At 38.0% G+C, this 16,370-nt stretch overlaps 1 protein-coding gene across 3 annotated transcripts in view; it reads right to left on the bottom strand.

Moving 5' to 3' along the window:
• Positions 1 to 16,370, bottom strand: part of LOC118442358 (uncharacterized) — a 249,162-nt gene that overhangs the window by 195,537 nt on the left and 37,255 nt on the right. Inside the window, exon 3 of one of the 3 annotated variants that reach the window (XM_085661918.1) lies at positions 2,879 to 3,112. The exons of the other annotated variants lie outside the window; for them this stretch is intronic. Within the exon in view, the coding sequence (XP_085518044.1) occupies positions 2,879 to 2,938 (60 nt within the window). The 5' untranslated portion in view covers positions 2,939 to 3,112. The remainder of the gene's footprint in view (positions 1 to 2,878; positions 3,113 to 16,370) is intronic. 3 annotated transcript variants of the gene reach the window in all.

Genomic DNA, 16,370 nt, shown 5'->3' with positions numbered 1-16,370 from the left:
TGCCACCACATGGAATAATGCGACACCTGTCCTGATAAATACGTGGACACGTATGCACACGTTTATCTCGAATAATAATACAAATCTTTTCTCTCGTCTTTACGAAAGAAAAAAAAAATAAATAAATAAAAGAATTTTATCATTTTTTCTTTCCTTTTTCTATTATTTTCATTTTTATCTTCTTTTCTTTATTTTTTCTTTCTTTTTCTCTCTCTCTCTCTCTCTCTCTCTCTCTTTCTCTTTTTCGTTCGACAAACGAAGCAAGAAATGACAATGAAATGAAGTTGATTATCTCTGTGATTCTGACATCGAATGCAAACACGTTGTACATTGCAAACACATACAATCAATGGTATGACAGTGTCAGAGCTCGTGCAGCCACTAACGAGCAGTACCTACTCGTAGCAAGTGTCTAGTCTAGTTCGTGTCACCCAAGAAAATATCTCCAAGTGGTCGTACCATTTCAATCGGGATGCATCTGTATCTGTCCAGGTGTGTAACCGTATGTTACCCCTCTGTGTAACCCAAGAATTGTCGACCCACGCGTTCTTTTACAAATTTATGGATTAAACCAGAACAAGGGAAGATACAGGGAGATCAGCAATTAGGAAAAAGAAAAGAAAAAAAAGGAACGAAAAAGTTCACACACACATATACACAAATACTTATCTCGTATAATAACGCAAGAAAATTTAATATAAAAGTCCCTTCCGTCATAAACTCGCTCACCCTCGTTTTCCTTATACAAGCGATAATACCCATATAGATTGTTTTTTCAATTTTCGAAAAGGTATCAAAGAGTCTACTTTATTTTCTATCTAGTAGTTAAAGCTCCAACGTAGTAATTAAAAATGAAATATACCAGAAACATCGTGCAAAACGGTTCTCGTTCTTTCTTAGGAAATACAAAGAACCGCGATATCTATTGACGGTGAGTTTCGACGAAGGACAACCAAATAGAAAGTAACCGTGATGGAAAATAAAATAAATCGATTTCTCGCATGAGAAGAAACCTTCTTCTTCTATCTCCTATATACGGGACTGAAAACGTACCGACGAAGCAGGAAGCGACGCCGTTTTCTCTCGACGAACGATGACTTTGTTAGCGCCCTCCCGATATATAGTCGATCAAGCTACTACCTCCAACTTCTCTGCGAAGACCTTTAGAAGACTACAGAACCATCTCGGTTGTAGGTTAGCGTGCTATCGATGCTGCTGTACAACGTCGACGTAACCAACGCGAATAGAAGAGAGGACGGACACTGTCGTGGATTCTGTGAAATGTCTTTCGAGAAACGTACGACTGACTTTGTGTTGGACGGAACCAACCTCTTCCTGCTGTCTTACGTATAGTACTTTGTGAGACATAAAATAACGACACTTGTTTGGAAAATCAAGTAACCCTAACAAGTATAAACAACATTTCGGCAAATATATGTATCCCTTAGGAACGTTGATCTTAGATGCCGTTGTTATTTTTCTTTCCTTCTTGTTTTCCTTTATATCCTTTTTACATCTCCGCGCGAGAAAAAAGAATCGATAAAAATAATCGATCGAATCGACTCGTTTCGCAAAGTCAGTTAAAGGCAAGAATCATCATAAGGATGCAACAACGTCTTCTAGTTTGATGGTTCGAAAATAAAAGAAATAACAATAAATAAAAAAAAATATTGGACAGCAGGTGTGCTTGTATGAAAGGATATATGAAAGGATCCTCGCGTTTAAGAGTAATTACCGATTCATTCATCGATCATTAAGGGACGTATTATCGGATTGTACGTACGTCTACTATTCTTGACGAATGCTCTCGAGGAGCTGGGCGTTTCCCGTTGACGATGAATTACGTTGTATCGTCCGCGACTAACAACCTTGGTCGATCCGTCAGCCAAGAATAAAAGCGTTATACTGAATCGTTCGAGCTGACAATACTCGGCTGTCGATATAGATCTGCTTGGAAAAAAAAAGAGAGAAAGAAAGAGATAGATAGATAGATAGATAGAGAGAAAGAGAGAGAGTGAGAGAGAGAGAGAGAGAGAAAGAGTGAGAGAAAGAGATAGAAAGAGATAAAGAGAGAAAAGGTGGTACTCGCTATAACTCAAGTTAAGTCGCACAAAACGTGCATTTGTCCAAGTGCCTATAAATAATGTTTATTGGAAAGTAATGTTACAGGCTGTGATACATAGCAGCCCATAGTATATCATCGGAGAATACAATGCTCTTTAAGTACGGCCGTTTGTAACGAGCACCCTCTCTTCCTACTTATTCTACGCATCGAAAGATAACTTTGGCCGAACCTACTTTTCTCTCTCTTTCTCCCTCTCTCTCTCTCTCTCCTTTTTTTTCCTTTCACAGTTTGTATCTACCGATACATTCTTTTTCCTTTTTTAAATATATAAAAAAAAAAAATTACATATATATATATATATATTCTCACTCAACCCTTCTTCCAATCTAACTCGAAACAAAATAAAATTAAGGAATCAAGCGGCGTTCTGTGATCCTATATAAGTGTGTGATCTATTAAATAATTAATTAAAAAAGAAAGATTAAAAAAAAGAAAAAATAAGAAAAAAGGAAAAGAAAGAACGAGGGAGGGAGAAAAAAACTTGCAGCGATAAAAAGTTTTTAAACGACGTTCGAAGAAAAATGTTCGAAGGGCCGGTCGGTCGGTCGATCGGTTGGTTGGTTGGTTTGTTGGTTGGTTGGTTGGTTGGTTAGTTGGTTGGTTAGTTGGTTGGTTGGTTGGTTGGTTGGTTGGTTAGTTGGTTGGTTGGTTGTTTGGCTTACACATACCGGTAAAATGAAATTAATTATAAATCGCGGATTCAGTATGAAATTCCGTCGACCAGTTTTTACGTCTTGCTCTTTGGCTTCCTACCGCGAGATTCTCTTGGAGACTTGGTTTAAGCCACGTTCGCTTAAAGACCGGATTTCGCATTAATTCTTGGTATCGACTACGTCGAGACGTTGGACGAGCCAAAGGCTTTAGCCCGTGCCTGCTTATATCCTTTCTGTATCCTTTTATAACACTCTCCTTCTCCTCTTCTTTACAGTCGTTGCATTATTCAGTATACGATCGCACTTCGTTCCGATCTTCTCCGACACTTTCCATCTGAAATTAATTAAATCGATTGGAACCCGACATTTTCTTTTTCATTTCTTTCATTTTTTCTTTTTATCCTTTAACTTAAATTTTTTTATTCTTATTTCTTCAATTTTTCTTTTCTTTTTCAACATTCTACGCGCTCTTCCTTTCTTTATAAAACCTAATCTCATATATATATATATATGTGTGTGTGTGTGTGTGTGTGTGTGTTCAAGGAGAGAATCGTGAAAAGAAAAGAATTAATTTTTATGAGGAAAGTGTCGAAGAATAGATATCTATATAAGAACTTTTTATACCTAAGTTAAAAAAAAAGAACAAAAAAAATCTTAGAAAGTAGTTAGATAATACCGACAGGATCTCGTTACTTTCGAGTATGAATCTCATTAGCTCGAAAACCGCAAAGAGGCCAAATGCTACTGCAAATTGGATATGTTTTCTCTTCCTATGATACCTAATGTGTGTGTGTGTGTGTGTGTATGTGTGCGTGTGTAAATATTTTAGAAATTATATACAAAAAATATCTAACGTCGAAAATACAAAAATATTAAATTGATCAAAATTGACTATGAAAATTCGTGAAATACGTTCACAACGAGGACAATGTGCTCTTTTTACAATCTTTATCCAAGCGATTCCGAAAATCCATCGCAAAACTAGAAAATAACTTTATTCACTCTCATATCATGCAAATATCTATGTACAAAACATTTCTATATTTAATGATCTACATGAAATCAATAATCAACATAAAAATTAAAATTTCATAGTTCCAATTAATTGTATTATTATTAAGTCTTTCGGTAAACTATATCACTTGATACTGATAATAGATAATATTATATTCAATTAACGCAATTACAATTGAAATATTTTATTAATTTCAATTTTAACATACGTCAATTACAATAAAGATGAAAATGATTTCAGGTTATCAATATATATATATATATATATATATATATATATATATGTGTGTGTGTGTGTGTGTATGTGTATAAAATAAATACAACAAGAACATAAATAATTAATTAAATGAAGTATTGCTTAACATCGAATAATTCGATACGTAGTTACAAAAAGACTCTCATTCGTCGAGAAGCTGAAATAAGCGGAAGTTTCGATTATAGTTGTCGCTAGTAAGGAGACATTAAGTAGTAAATGAATATCTCGGTCATTACGGTAATAACAAGTTAGATCGATCGGAAGAAGACGTGGTATACGATGCGGATCGGTTTCGCGTCTTAACTTTGATCAAAAATAAGGAAAAGAAAGAGTCAGAAAAACAGATACAGTGAGAGAGAGAGAGAGAGAGAGAGAGAGAGAGAGAAAGAGAGAGAGTGAGAGAGAAGACATTTCTCTTTTGAAGTTTCAAAGAGAATAGTCAAATATTTACTGAGGCCGATCGGAAGAGAAATACAACATTCGATCGGTCGGCAAAGTAACATGTTAGGAACTCTTTCGAGTGCCACACTAATTTCTCTCTCTCTCTCTCTAGCTAGTCCGGATAAACACGCGTTAGCAAACGCGCTACATCTTCGGGAAGTCGTCGCAGGAACTCGAGAACGCAATTAGAGAGTCGTTGTAAGCAGCAGGGCTAGTGCTAACCGTTCGTGCTCTCTACTACTTTTCTCTTTTTCTTTACAGTTTACCTTTTAACATCCTTCTACCTATCTATCTATCTATCTATCCACCTACCTACCTACCTACCTACCTATCTACTTATCTATCTATCGATCTATCTATCTATCTATCTATCTATTCATTCGGAATCAGCATGAATTTGCGATGAGGTTGGTATATAATAATCGAAAAGCGATTAAGCGTTCACGTAATGTTACATCGATGTAGCATCGATGCTACAGAATTTGAATAACAGGTTTGTAGATGTACGAACTGCGAACTAACGGTCCGTGCAAACACCGGAGTTGTGCACCGGTAAGCCGGTAAGTATCGCGTTTGCGATTAAAGATCCTCGTCTTTGCCGTCCACATCGTGCACGTGTTACTACTCGCGTGTGCCTTTAATATGTACACCTGCTTCTACTTAATACCTCGAACCGTATTCGGTAATGGGATTATATATCGAAATGAAGCTATTAGCAGCGAAATCGTTTCTCGGAGAAATGTTTTCATGTTCTCTCTCTCTCTCTCTCTCTCTCTCTCTCTCTCTCTCTATCTATCTATCTCTCATAGAAAATACGAACCTTAGGGATATTATTTTCGAGAAAGAGAGAGAAAAAGAGAACAAGTATATTCATTTTATCAATACCAATATAAACTTGTACATAGTTTAAAGAACTTAGAGAATAATATCATTTAATAACACAACTTAGCTACATATATAGATGATAATATAGCGAAAGAGGAAAAACATTTATTCCTGAAGGGTTTAACTCTCTCTCTCTCTCTCTCTCTCTCTCTCTCTTTCTCTCTCATTCTCTTGCTAGCAGTCGTAAAGATTAAACACCCTCTCATTATCGTTAGAATATGGATGGATCGACGCTTTAACTCGTGCGAGATCGTAGACACTAAGAAGGGAATGGCTTTCTCGCACGTTCCTATATCGACGAACGCCCACGAGGAGGCCGGTTAGAGCACGTTATTCATATATACGGCGGAAACGTGCGTAAGTACCTGCAGTTAATTACTTACTGCCAGAACTGCCAGCTACCGAGCTCCGAGCAAGCAGAAGTGAGCGATAGTTTTAGCCTCGCGCCAGTCAAAGATGCTTTCGTTCTCACACCCGTTAAGAGCCATAAACCATTCTCGATCGCCTTCTCTAAGGATTACCACGATATCGAGTTATCATGAAATTAAATAGATAATACAATCAATTCTTACGACTTAACAATTATCTTCTAATAAAATTTCAATGGGACTATCTAAATCCTTTCGACGTACGGACTATATAATATTTTCATTTATATATATATATATATATGTATCTTGTATCGATAGAAACAATTATAAGATATTTTTGTACATAGCCTTCTCCATTGAAATACTACGATCCTATGAAATATAACGTTAGAATTCATTGCGATCGAATGTGAACTTAATAATATAAATAAATTAAAGCTCGAGGGAGAAAAAAAATAAAAGAGGAAAAGAAAAAATGGGAAAATAAAAGAGAACTCTGCTACTACTACTACTATTACTACTACTACTACTACTACTACTACTACCACTACTATTACTATTACTATTACTACTACTGGGCATACAAATTACGCGCCGACAGATTCACAGAGGCGATTTCTAAATGCGATAGGCGATACGTTTATAAGCCATTTACCGGGGGGGACGTATCGACAGCACTCTGCAAATAGCCAACGTATTTATGCTTTCATTGCTCGTGCGACTAGTCGTCGACCACGGTCGGCCCATGAATAACAGCTTTCTACCGATCGCAGGAGATTCGCCCACATTGCCCTTTGAATCAATTATGTACGATTTATATTTATTCGCGAGGCAAGGAAGACGTTGTATTGGTGGGGGGGGGGGAGAGAGAGAGGGAGGAAGAGGAAGAGGAAGGGAGAAAATGGAGGATATAGGGTAGGAGGAAGAGAGGAACAGAGCCGGAGAAGGGTGCGAGTCCAGCGCATATGCGTGTATACTTTAAATATGTTGATGGTGTTAGTGTGGACAGGAAAGAAAGAAAGAAGGAGATAGAGAGACAGAGACAGAGACAGAGAGAGAGAGAGAGAGAGAGAGAGAGAGAGAGAGAGAGAAGAGAGAAAGCTTCGATGCGTTTGCGAGCACGAGCTCGTTTGCAGGCGTACGATGATCTCGAGTGAAATAAATCAAGGCTGCACCCAGATTTCAAAGCATAAGATTACAAAAATTAATCGACCTGACATTCGGTGCGATAAAAAGTCTCCTCCCGTTTTCTTTTCTCTCTCTCTCTCTCTCTCTCTTTCTTCCTTTCTTCCTTTCGTTCTTTCTTTCTTTCTTTTTTCTCTATTTCTTCTTCTTTTTCTTCTTCTCTTTTAACATACCAAAGAGAAACAAGCTCAACTCCTCCCGCGTTATTCTCCTCTCTTAGCCAAAGAGAGAAAGAGAAAGAGATCCATCCTTACATTTACTTCTCTCCGGTTGATAGGGTTGCTTTATATCAATTACATCTATCGCAAGCATAATAAAATTTCTCTGTGAACGAGAAGTCGTTAATTATAAAGCGATACGATACTTCAAGATATGAACATCGTAGTGAACAGGAGAAATAACGTTTGATCGTAATCCTAAACTGGGCGTGGCGAGTACCGATGATGCACCCTGTGCACTATCCTACGGGTGGGGATAATTCGACGATACGATCGATTAGCTCGCCTCGAACGGCTCACCTATTTACGCCAAGACGTATGATTTTCTAACTTGGATTGAGCTATTATCACGGGAGAGCTAATAAAGTAATTTTTCTCATAGTGCTACTAAATCGTTTTCTAGGGGAAACATTTCTGCAACGTGTTGTATGTATGTATATATATATATGTATGTATGTATATATATATGTATGTATGTGTATATATATATATATATATATATATAGAAAAAGAGAGAGAAAGAAAATAAGAGAACGTGTAGAGACAATTTCGAATTCGTTCGAGACTCATAAAGATTACTATTTTATTGTACCATACGATTTGGTATACGTAAAATGCGTAATCGCATTATCGTGACCGCGAAAATGGTGTAAGCTTTGCAAAAGGAACAGATAGAGAAAAAGAGAGAGAGAAAGAAAAAGATATAAAAAAAGGAAGACACGATCCGGTTGAGTCGACATAATTTCTCGACACGTAACGCGCATGTTTTAACGCCTTTAATCGCACACCCACCATCTTCCTTCTTTCTCTTTCTCTCTCTCTCTCCCTCTCTTTCTTTCTCTGAAGTATCGTGAATGCTCTTATACGTGTATGGACGATAGAGAGAAAGAAAGAAAGAAAGAAAGAGAGAGAGAGAGAGAGAGAGAGAGAGAAAGAGAGAGAGAAAGAGAAAAAGAGTGGGATGTTCAGCAAAAGGGAAGATACATTCTACTCGATGCACGTGCGTGAGATAAAAGGAAGAAATTCGATTCTCTCTTTCTCTCTATCTCTTTCTCTTTCATTCTTCTATAGATTTCGAAAAGCAATACCGACGATAATCATCCATGTTTCGACGAAGGTGTCAAATGATATTGCAAACAATTTAGATGGTCAATCGCGAAACTGAACTCGAGGTGGCACGGAAATGAGGCTAATGTCTTCGGAAACGAATTCGAATACATGCTAATCGACTGTACATATAAATTCTCAAAAGAGAGATCTCCCGTAGACTCTTTCTTATCGCTTTCATCTTATTTGAAGAATTTCGTTGAACGAAGATACTATCGGAATATGATGTTCGATGATCGATCGATCGAGCTTCGTCTTCGTTTTAAATGGAGGAGAAAGAGAAAAGAAAGAAAAAAAAAAAAAAGAAAAAAGAGGAAGAAGAAGGAAGAGGAAGAAGAAGAGCCTAGAATATTTCGCAAGAATATTCAATAAGATAGAAAGTTCGCCGTCCTTCGCTTATGATTTCTCTTTCGATGAAAGGTCCAAGAGATCTATTAGGTGGTCCATAGAAGAAATTCTTCTTCCTCTCGTAGGGGCATCACCTTCACGATGATTCTTCTTCTTATTCCATGACGCCTTCCTTCTCTTCTTCAACTGTCCAAACAGACAGCGCGTGCACAGGCATTCCCTCTATCTTGACGTTTTAGATACCGGTTTTAAAGCTGTTTTAAAGCGGCAAACATTTCAAGGTCGTGCAAGACGACACGATGTCCGCTGACATATCTCCTCGTTTTATTCGATTTTCTCGTATGGAACACGTCGAAAAGTCGTCAAAAGTTGCCAAGTAGAAAAAAAATGAGAAGAAAAGAAGAAAGAAAAGGAAAAGAAAGAAAAAACAAGATTTTTGCCTTTCGTTACATAAAGTCTTATATTTATTTTCTCTCTCTCTCACACACACATACTCTCTGTCTTACACGATATCGAATAAAAATTAATACGAAAAATTGCTCGTTAACAAAATTCGCTTCATCATACCTTCAGAATACCTTTCTTTCTTTCTGTAATATCATAACTTCTTCTTCTTCTTCTTTATTTTTTCTCCTCGTTGATACTGCATCCACCAAAGTGGACCACCATCCCTGTGGCAAGCCTTATATCCATGCAAATTGATTGTTATTGCCCATTACGCACGTGCGAGAGACCGTACGATGCTTCAGGGTGTTCTCTTGAATGCGTTGCACAAAATTACAAGCGACTTTTAACGTGCACTCTCTCTCTTTCTCTTCTCTTCTTTAAACGTACAGACACGGACACCATGCTGTGATCGTAACTACGACTTGCTTTCTCGCCTATAACTAGCCGATTAATTTACCGTACGTGTACGCCCGAGTACTTGTCTCTATCGTGTCACGTAATCAACTGACTTCGTCCTACACGAATGAGATTCAATTTCAAAATAAAAACAATACAACTAGAGTAACGTAAGGTACCATTCAAACGAACTCTGTGTTTTTAATACAATGACCTGTATATGTAAACACACCTGTGTTTACTCACGAGAATTACGCGAGCGTTATCGGTAATACGTGAAAAGAGATAAAGAAAAAAAAAAAGAAAAAAGAATAAAAAAATAAAAACGAAAGCAAAAATAAAAACAAACAAAACGAAACAAAAAAAGAAGGGGAAAAAATGTCCATTGCGAAAGAGAATCGACCCGTTTTCGTTCCGAATGTAGCCACGAGTTTTTTCTTTTTTCTTTTCTTTTCTTTTTTTTTCCTCTTCTTTTTTTTTGCGAGAAGGCGAGAGAGTTTGCGTTTGGTTTCAAGGAAATCGAAAGGAAAATCGGTATTTATTACTCTGTTACATTTTCTTCGTCCGTTTTTCATTCATTCTCTCTCTCTCTCTCTCTCTCTCTTTCTCTGTCTCTTTCGTTCTCGATCGTTCACGTGCTAAGACAAGAAACGCTCTATTAATCAAACGCCGATCGAGATCCGATCGATCCGTAGAGAGCCTCGGGATCGTTATTCGGATCTCATAGGAATCTTTTCAAACTTTTTTTTCGACAAACACTATCGTATAGCACTCTCGCGAACGTCGCTATCGTTTCAAAAGATATATGTATCGACGGAGAGGGGCGAGGGAGAAGTAAAAAAGGTGAATAAATAAAATGGTTGACATTGATCTTTTGGTGATCGATCAAGAAGAAGACGGACAAACACACGGATCGTAACCGATACGGGGTGCAATAAAATTAGTAATCTTTACGTGGACGACGATGAACCATCGCCGTTGATATAAAATAGAATCAAAACAAAGAGACACTTACTAAACGTGCTTTCTTAACGAAGGAAAAAGTATTTTATTGTGATGGTCAAGCAAGCGTGGCCGACTCGGTCGCTTGCTGTCGCTAATTATCGCAGGACTAATTGATGCACCGCGTACCGTATAGCCGACGAACGTCGCCTCGTGCCTCTCTTAAAGAGAGACCGACCTTTTTGTAACAACGATTTGCAGCACAGCTTCTACTACCTTTCCTTCTCCTACCCCTACTGATCAATGATTCTCATTAAAGCTAGCGGCGAGCGTACAGGAGAGACGATATATCCAAGTTCTTATCCTTACGAGACGCGAGAAAAAGGACTTAGGTTCGATCGTATAAATGTGAGACGCGCTTACTTTAAAAATATCCTTTTCAACTCCTTCGTTTGGTATGGCATACGAAGAAACACATTTGAAATCGTTTTCATCGAACATCAAAGTGAGAGAAAAAAGAAATCGAATTACGAGAAGAGAATCTCCTTAGAATTCTGACAAAATCGAGTCTCTCTTTCTTTCTCTCTCTCTCTCTCTCTCTCTCTCTCTCTCTCTCTCTCCCTCTTTCTCTCTCTCTCCGTTTCTCCGTCTTCACGTTTCGTTCTCGAAGAACGAGCATAATTCAAGCGTGACCGTAGTACACGAGCTCGGTTTAGACGCGCGCGGATTAGACGGTAGCGCTTATAATTCAATCCACCTTGTATATGCGCGCTCGCGCTCCTTTCAGCTACGCGTATACGATACGTCAGGTTAACTTGGACAACGAAACGTTGTGAGGCCGATCATTTCGAAACTCTTCGACTTTACGCATTTCTTCTGTCTTTCTCTCTCTCTCTCTCTCTCTCTCTCTTTCTCTCTCTTTCATTCTCTTTCTATCTACCATTTGTTTATACCTACATTTTCTATCTATCTCCCTTTCTCTCTCTCTCTCTCGCTCTCTCGCTCTCTGTCTCTCTTACTCTCTTTCTGTCTACGTAGACTGATAAATTAATCTCTCATGCTAATACGTCCTCCTCCGATATCGCGAGCGTAAACGCGAGCTACTATCTCGATTCTCTTTGCATTCATTTCCAATCGCTTCCGGATTTCGTGACGGCTCGTGCCACTAGGCAGCCTCGATCTATCGTCTATGCGAACCTAAGCGAAATATGCGAATGCGCGGGTGTATTTACTGTCTCTCTCTCTTCTCACTGAGGATTTTTATTTGTTCATTTTAAAACCAGCCAACTTATACATACGATTACCCAATGACTGATCAATGAACAAAATCAATCGTTCCTTCGAATTATGCAATACACGTTCTTCAATATCGATCCTGCGAATGACACGCGTAAAAAATGATTACCTTTTGCTCTTCATAAAATGAAATAAAAAATAGAAATAATAATAATAATAATAATAATAATAATAATAATAATAATATACCTATATGCACCTACATAATATATATTTAAATATTTTTCTACGAACGTGTCTATCTTCATTTTAAATCGTGAAACAATTCTAAGAATAGTCCTAATAATATATGTTAAAGCATAATGGATTACACAGAACAAATTTCACGAAATAAAAGGATAGATAAGTAGAGAGAGATAGAAAGAGGAAGAGAGAGAGAGAGAGAGAGTAATAGTAAATAATTTGAAAAGCACTCAACGTGATAAGTATTTGAAAAACGAACGTAATGACTCTCGTTTTAATAATTACAATACAATTAGAAATATCAAATCAACGTTTCTTTTTATCAACGATGTACGATGCACTATCAAGGCCATATCATTCCAACTTGATCTACCTACGGCTCTTGTAGACTAACGAATTTTCTTCTCTCCCATGAAATGTATCTTGATCCAAACGTCTTGGCATCCATTAGGGTTGGGCCAATGTAACAATGCATCATGACCATCGACTGCCGCGCCCTCCTTCGCGTTTTCGCACTCGCGATCATCCGTGTGCGATGCATCTTTACTTTTTTTATGATTTCGAATCGTCGACCGTCGTCATCGTCGTTCGTCATGCATGCAAGACTTGCATATATGTACGTGTACGTTTTCCTATACGATGAAAAGGAAAAGAAACAAAGAAAAAAGAAAAAAAAGAAAAAGAAAAAAAAGAATAAAAGAAGAGAAATAACCGTTCGAAAGTTCAGCCCCAACTTTTTCAATTGCTTAGCGATTAAATCGATCGAATTCATATTTTCTATTATTATCGATCATAATAGTTGAGAGAGAGAGAGAGAGAGAGAGAGAGAGAGATAATTTTCGTTAAACCGCTTTGAAAACTTCGATAGCTCGATAGAACTGGCATACATCGTAGACCTTGACGTTATAACTCAGTGCTACCGTAGCACACAGCGATAAGAGCGATCATTACGTAACAATTCGATGTGCATATATTACGAGGAAATGCGACGGTATCATGAGTATGCACTTGCAGTAGCGCGTGCGTCCAAGATACGATTGTGTAAAAGTGAAAATGCTCTAGGTTGAGCTGGGGTATCATCGTCGTCGTATCGACGATACACTCATTACGATTTCTCGTCACGCTATATGATCGTCGTCGTCGTCGTCGTCGTCTTTCTCTCTCTCTCTCTCTCTCCCTCTCTCTCTTTCTTTCTCTCTCTAATGAATTATCGATCGAGACAAGTTCCCCGTGCATTTCGTGCTACGAATCGACCAATTATGTCACGTTTTTCATACCTTTTGCTTTTTTTCTTTTTCTTCTTTTTTTGCCATTCAAAAAAAAATGAATATTAATGCATGACGTTTTGTCTTTATTCTCTCTCTCTCCCCGCCAGTCTTTTGCTTCTCTTACATTAGATTTAGGCCGATCACGTGACAAATGATAATTAGCGGTGTAACGGTTTAATTGCCCTTTGCAAGCCGTGATGTCTGGGAAACGATCAATGAGAAGTAGATACGCGCACGCTCGCCATCCGTACCTCCACTCTGGTTGGTTGTTAATTCAAGCAAAGCCAAATCGTCCATCCAGTGGGCGTTAGAATTATTACATGGCGTTGCATAACAAGAAATCTCGCTTATTGCTCGCCGCTAGTTGACGTTTTATTTTTTTTTTCCTTTTTTTCCCCCTTTTTCTTTTTCGTACTTTCCGTATTATTAATAATACATAGCTCAAAGGATTTTGTATAATTTTGATAGTACGAAGGAATGAAAAGACGCGATGCTATTTCCCTTTTTGTAATTTTTATTTTTTTCTCTTGTTTTCTTTTTTCTCTTTCTCTATCGAAGATCTCTAGTAATATTAAAGAAAATATTATAATCGATCGAACATGAGAATTGTGCATTTTCCCAAGGCAGAAAAGACGAATAATAAATCTATGCTGAGAAGCCGCAGAAGATACGTACGAGTTAGATGTATAAAGGTGAAGGACGATGTGAGAGGGGTAAGGCGAGGTCGAGGTGAGCCCAGGCCCACTTGCAATTATCCGGTCTAATGAGTAAACAGTTTGCTCTCTCTCTCTCTCTCTCTCTCTCTCTCTCTCTCTCTTTATCTCATTCTACTATTCCCACCCATCTACCTCTATCTTTCTCTCATTCTGTTACTCCAGCTCATCAGAAACGTGGGTACCTGACTCGGCCGTATAGTCAATCCTCTCGTTCCTACCTTTCTTTCCTCAACAACTTTGATCACAACCTTCACCTCCACCTCCACCTATACAGACACCTCATATCCCAATCCCGAATGACTCGCTTGATGAAGATTATCATATTGGTGTTTCTCACGAAGATAAAAAAAAAAGAAAAAGAAAGAAAAAATACAAAAATACGCAAAGAAAAAAAGAGACGAATTTTCTCGAACAAGTTTGATTATTTAAAATGACGATAGATAAAAATTTCTTAAAATAATTCAACAAGGACGAAGAAAGTAATATCAACTCTAAAGGCCGTACCGTTATTCCATAGTCCAAAGTTCTCGTACGATGACACCTGGAGGTCGTCTTCGAGCATTGACCTTGATTCTTTGATTTTAGAAATAGAAATGATTCGTCGCGATGTCAAAGGAATTCCCATGAACAATGAGTCAGCTGTCGCGAAGGAAAAAGAACGACGAATAAGAAGAAAAGAAGCCCGAACACAAAGGGCAATGAATCTTAAATATAAATTGTCGAAATGCTCGTATTATTGCTCGGTACAGAGAAATCTTATGTTTTTCACAAGGTAAGATAATATTCTATTTTCAACAGAGAGAGAGAAAGAGAGAGAGAGAGAAAGAAAAAGTGGTACAAGGTGGACGTCGATAAATCGTCGCACGATTAAAGTCTAATCGACGACGTTGAGAATACATACGTACAGACATACCAACAATATAATGCGTTCCGAAGTGACTCAAGTATCGAGGTTTACGCGCGAGCGTATTGCCTGTCGACTTATGACGTACGATCGGGAATAAATACTTGAGGAATCGTTCGCGATCAATAAACGTCCGGTGATCGGTGAATCGAACGGACGTTTAGAGTTGTGACTTGTATCGATTAAATTGATATTAGTTGAAGATAAACGAAGGAGAGAGAGAGAGAAAGAGTAAAAAAAGAGAAAGAAGAGAGACACTTACAAATTTTCGATCGATCAAATTATTTTTTTTATAAGACGGAAACATATATATATATATATATATATATATATATATATATATATATATATATATATAAGAACAGAAAAAAGAGAGATGAGAGAGAAATGATTTTCGATTCGGCACTTAGAGAAAAAGAGGGAGAGAGAGAGAGAGAGATAGAAAGAGAGGAAGGAAGAGGACGATCAAGGCGTCGTCGTCGTCGTTGTTGTGCAGCAGGATGCACCCACCCCACTACCATGACTGGTCGAGCCACGCCCGCCATTCACCTTCAACTTGGTCTCCTTCTCTTCGAGAGGAACAAACGAACAAACGTGTTTCGTTGGTGTTGCGTGCGAGCCTTCGTGTAAATGTAAGAACGTACACACGCAAAGAAAATCCATCGTTCGTGTCGACTGAAAACCATCGCAGAAAATTGCTCGCTTGCCTAGAAAAGAAGACGAAGAAGAAGAAGGCGAACGAGCGAACGATTCTTCTCTTTCTCTCTCTTTCTTTTTTTTTTGATAAATGCCACGATCAAAACTAGTCTCGACAAATTGCCGCGGATTAGTTGCAAAGCAAAACGTGTTTCTATAAATGAAAAGAAAATTTTACAAGCGAAATTATTGAAAGATTTCTAATGTGCATTGAGTTGAAAGAGCTCATCTCTCTCTCTCTCTCTCGCTCTCTCTTTTTCTATTTCTATCTCCCTCTATCTCTATCTTTCACTCTCTATCTCTTTTTGTATTGTTTCATAGAGAAACATGGATCATAACGCTATGATGATTTATGCATAACGTAAAGATAATCTTTACAAACAAGTATCGTCGTTTTATCGAAGGCTGCATCAACCTTATCTGAACATAGAAAAATATGTGTAAGATCCATCGTTCTCGGTGCACGTGCAACGGGGAGAGAGAGAGAAAAAGAGAGAGAGAAAGAGAAAGAGAGAGAGTACGAAAGAAAGAGAAAGAGAGGTGTATGTTCGTGTGCTCGCGACCTTGAAAGGAAACGCTTCGATATAATCGTTACCGCGACTCGCCAAAGAACAAAGAGGCTGTCTACCGATAGCCACATGCACGAATACTATATATATAAAATATATAAATATATATATATATGTATGTGTGTAAGTATATATATATATATATAGAGAGAGAGAGAGAGAGAGAGAGAGAATCTCCTCGGGCTACTACTATGCTTCTTTTACCATTGCCTTAAATACGTGTGCGAGTACAGAAGAACCGCCGCAGTGGAGTCGTTTAATGGCGCCGGCTTGTATTTATTCCGACAGTCCATAACTCTGCGATCCGTAATTGCCGTAATTATGCGACCACCGTCGCCCGTAATCGGTAA

Source organism: Vespa mandarinia, chromosome 16 (assembly GCF_050613455.1).
Source record: "Vespa mandarinia isolate Hongniang chromosome 16, ASM5061345v1, whole genome shotgun sequence".
Classification (NCBI taxonomy): domain Eukaryota; kingdom Metazoa; phylum Arthropoda; class Insecta; order Hymenoptera; family Vespidae; genus Vespa; species Vespa mandarinia.
Note: the sequence above shows the minus strand (reverse complement) of the source record. Positions and strands in the feature narration are given on the sequence as shown.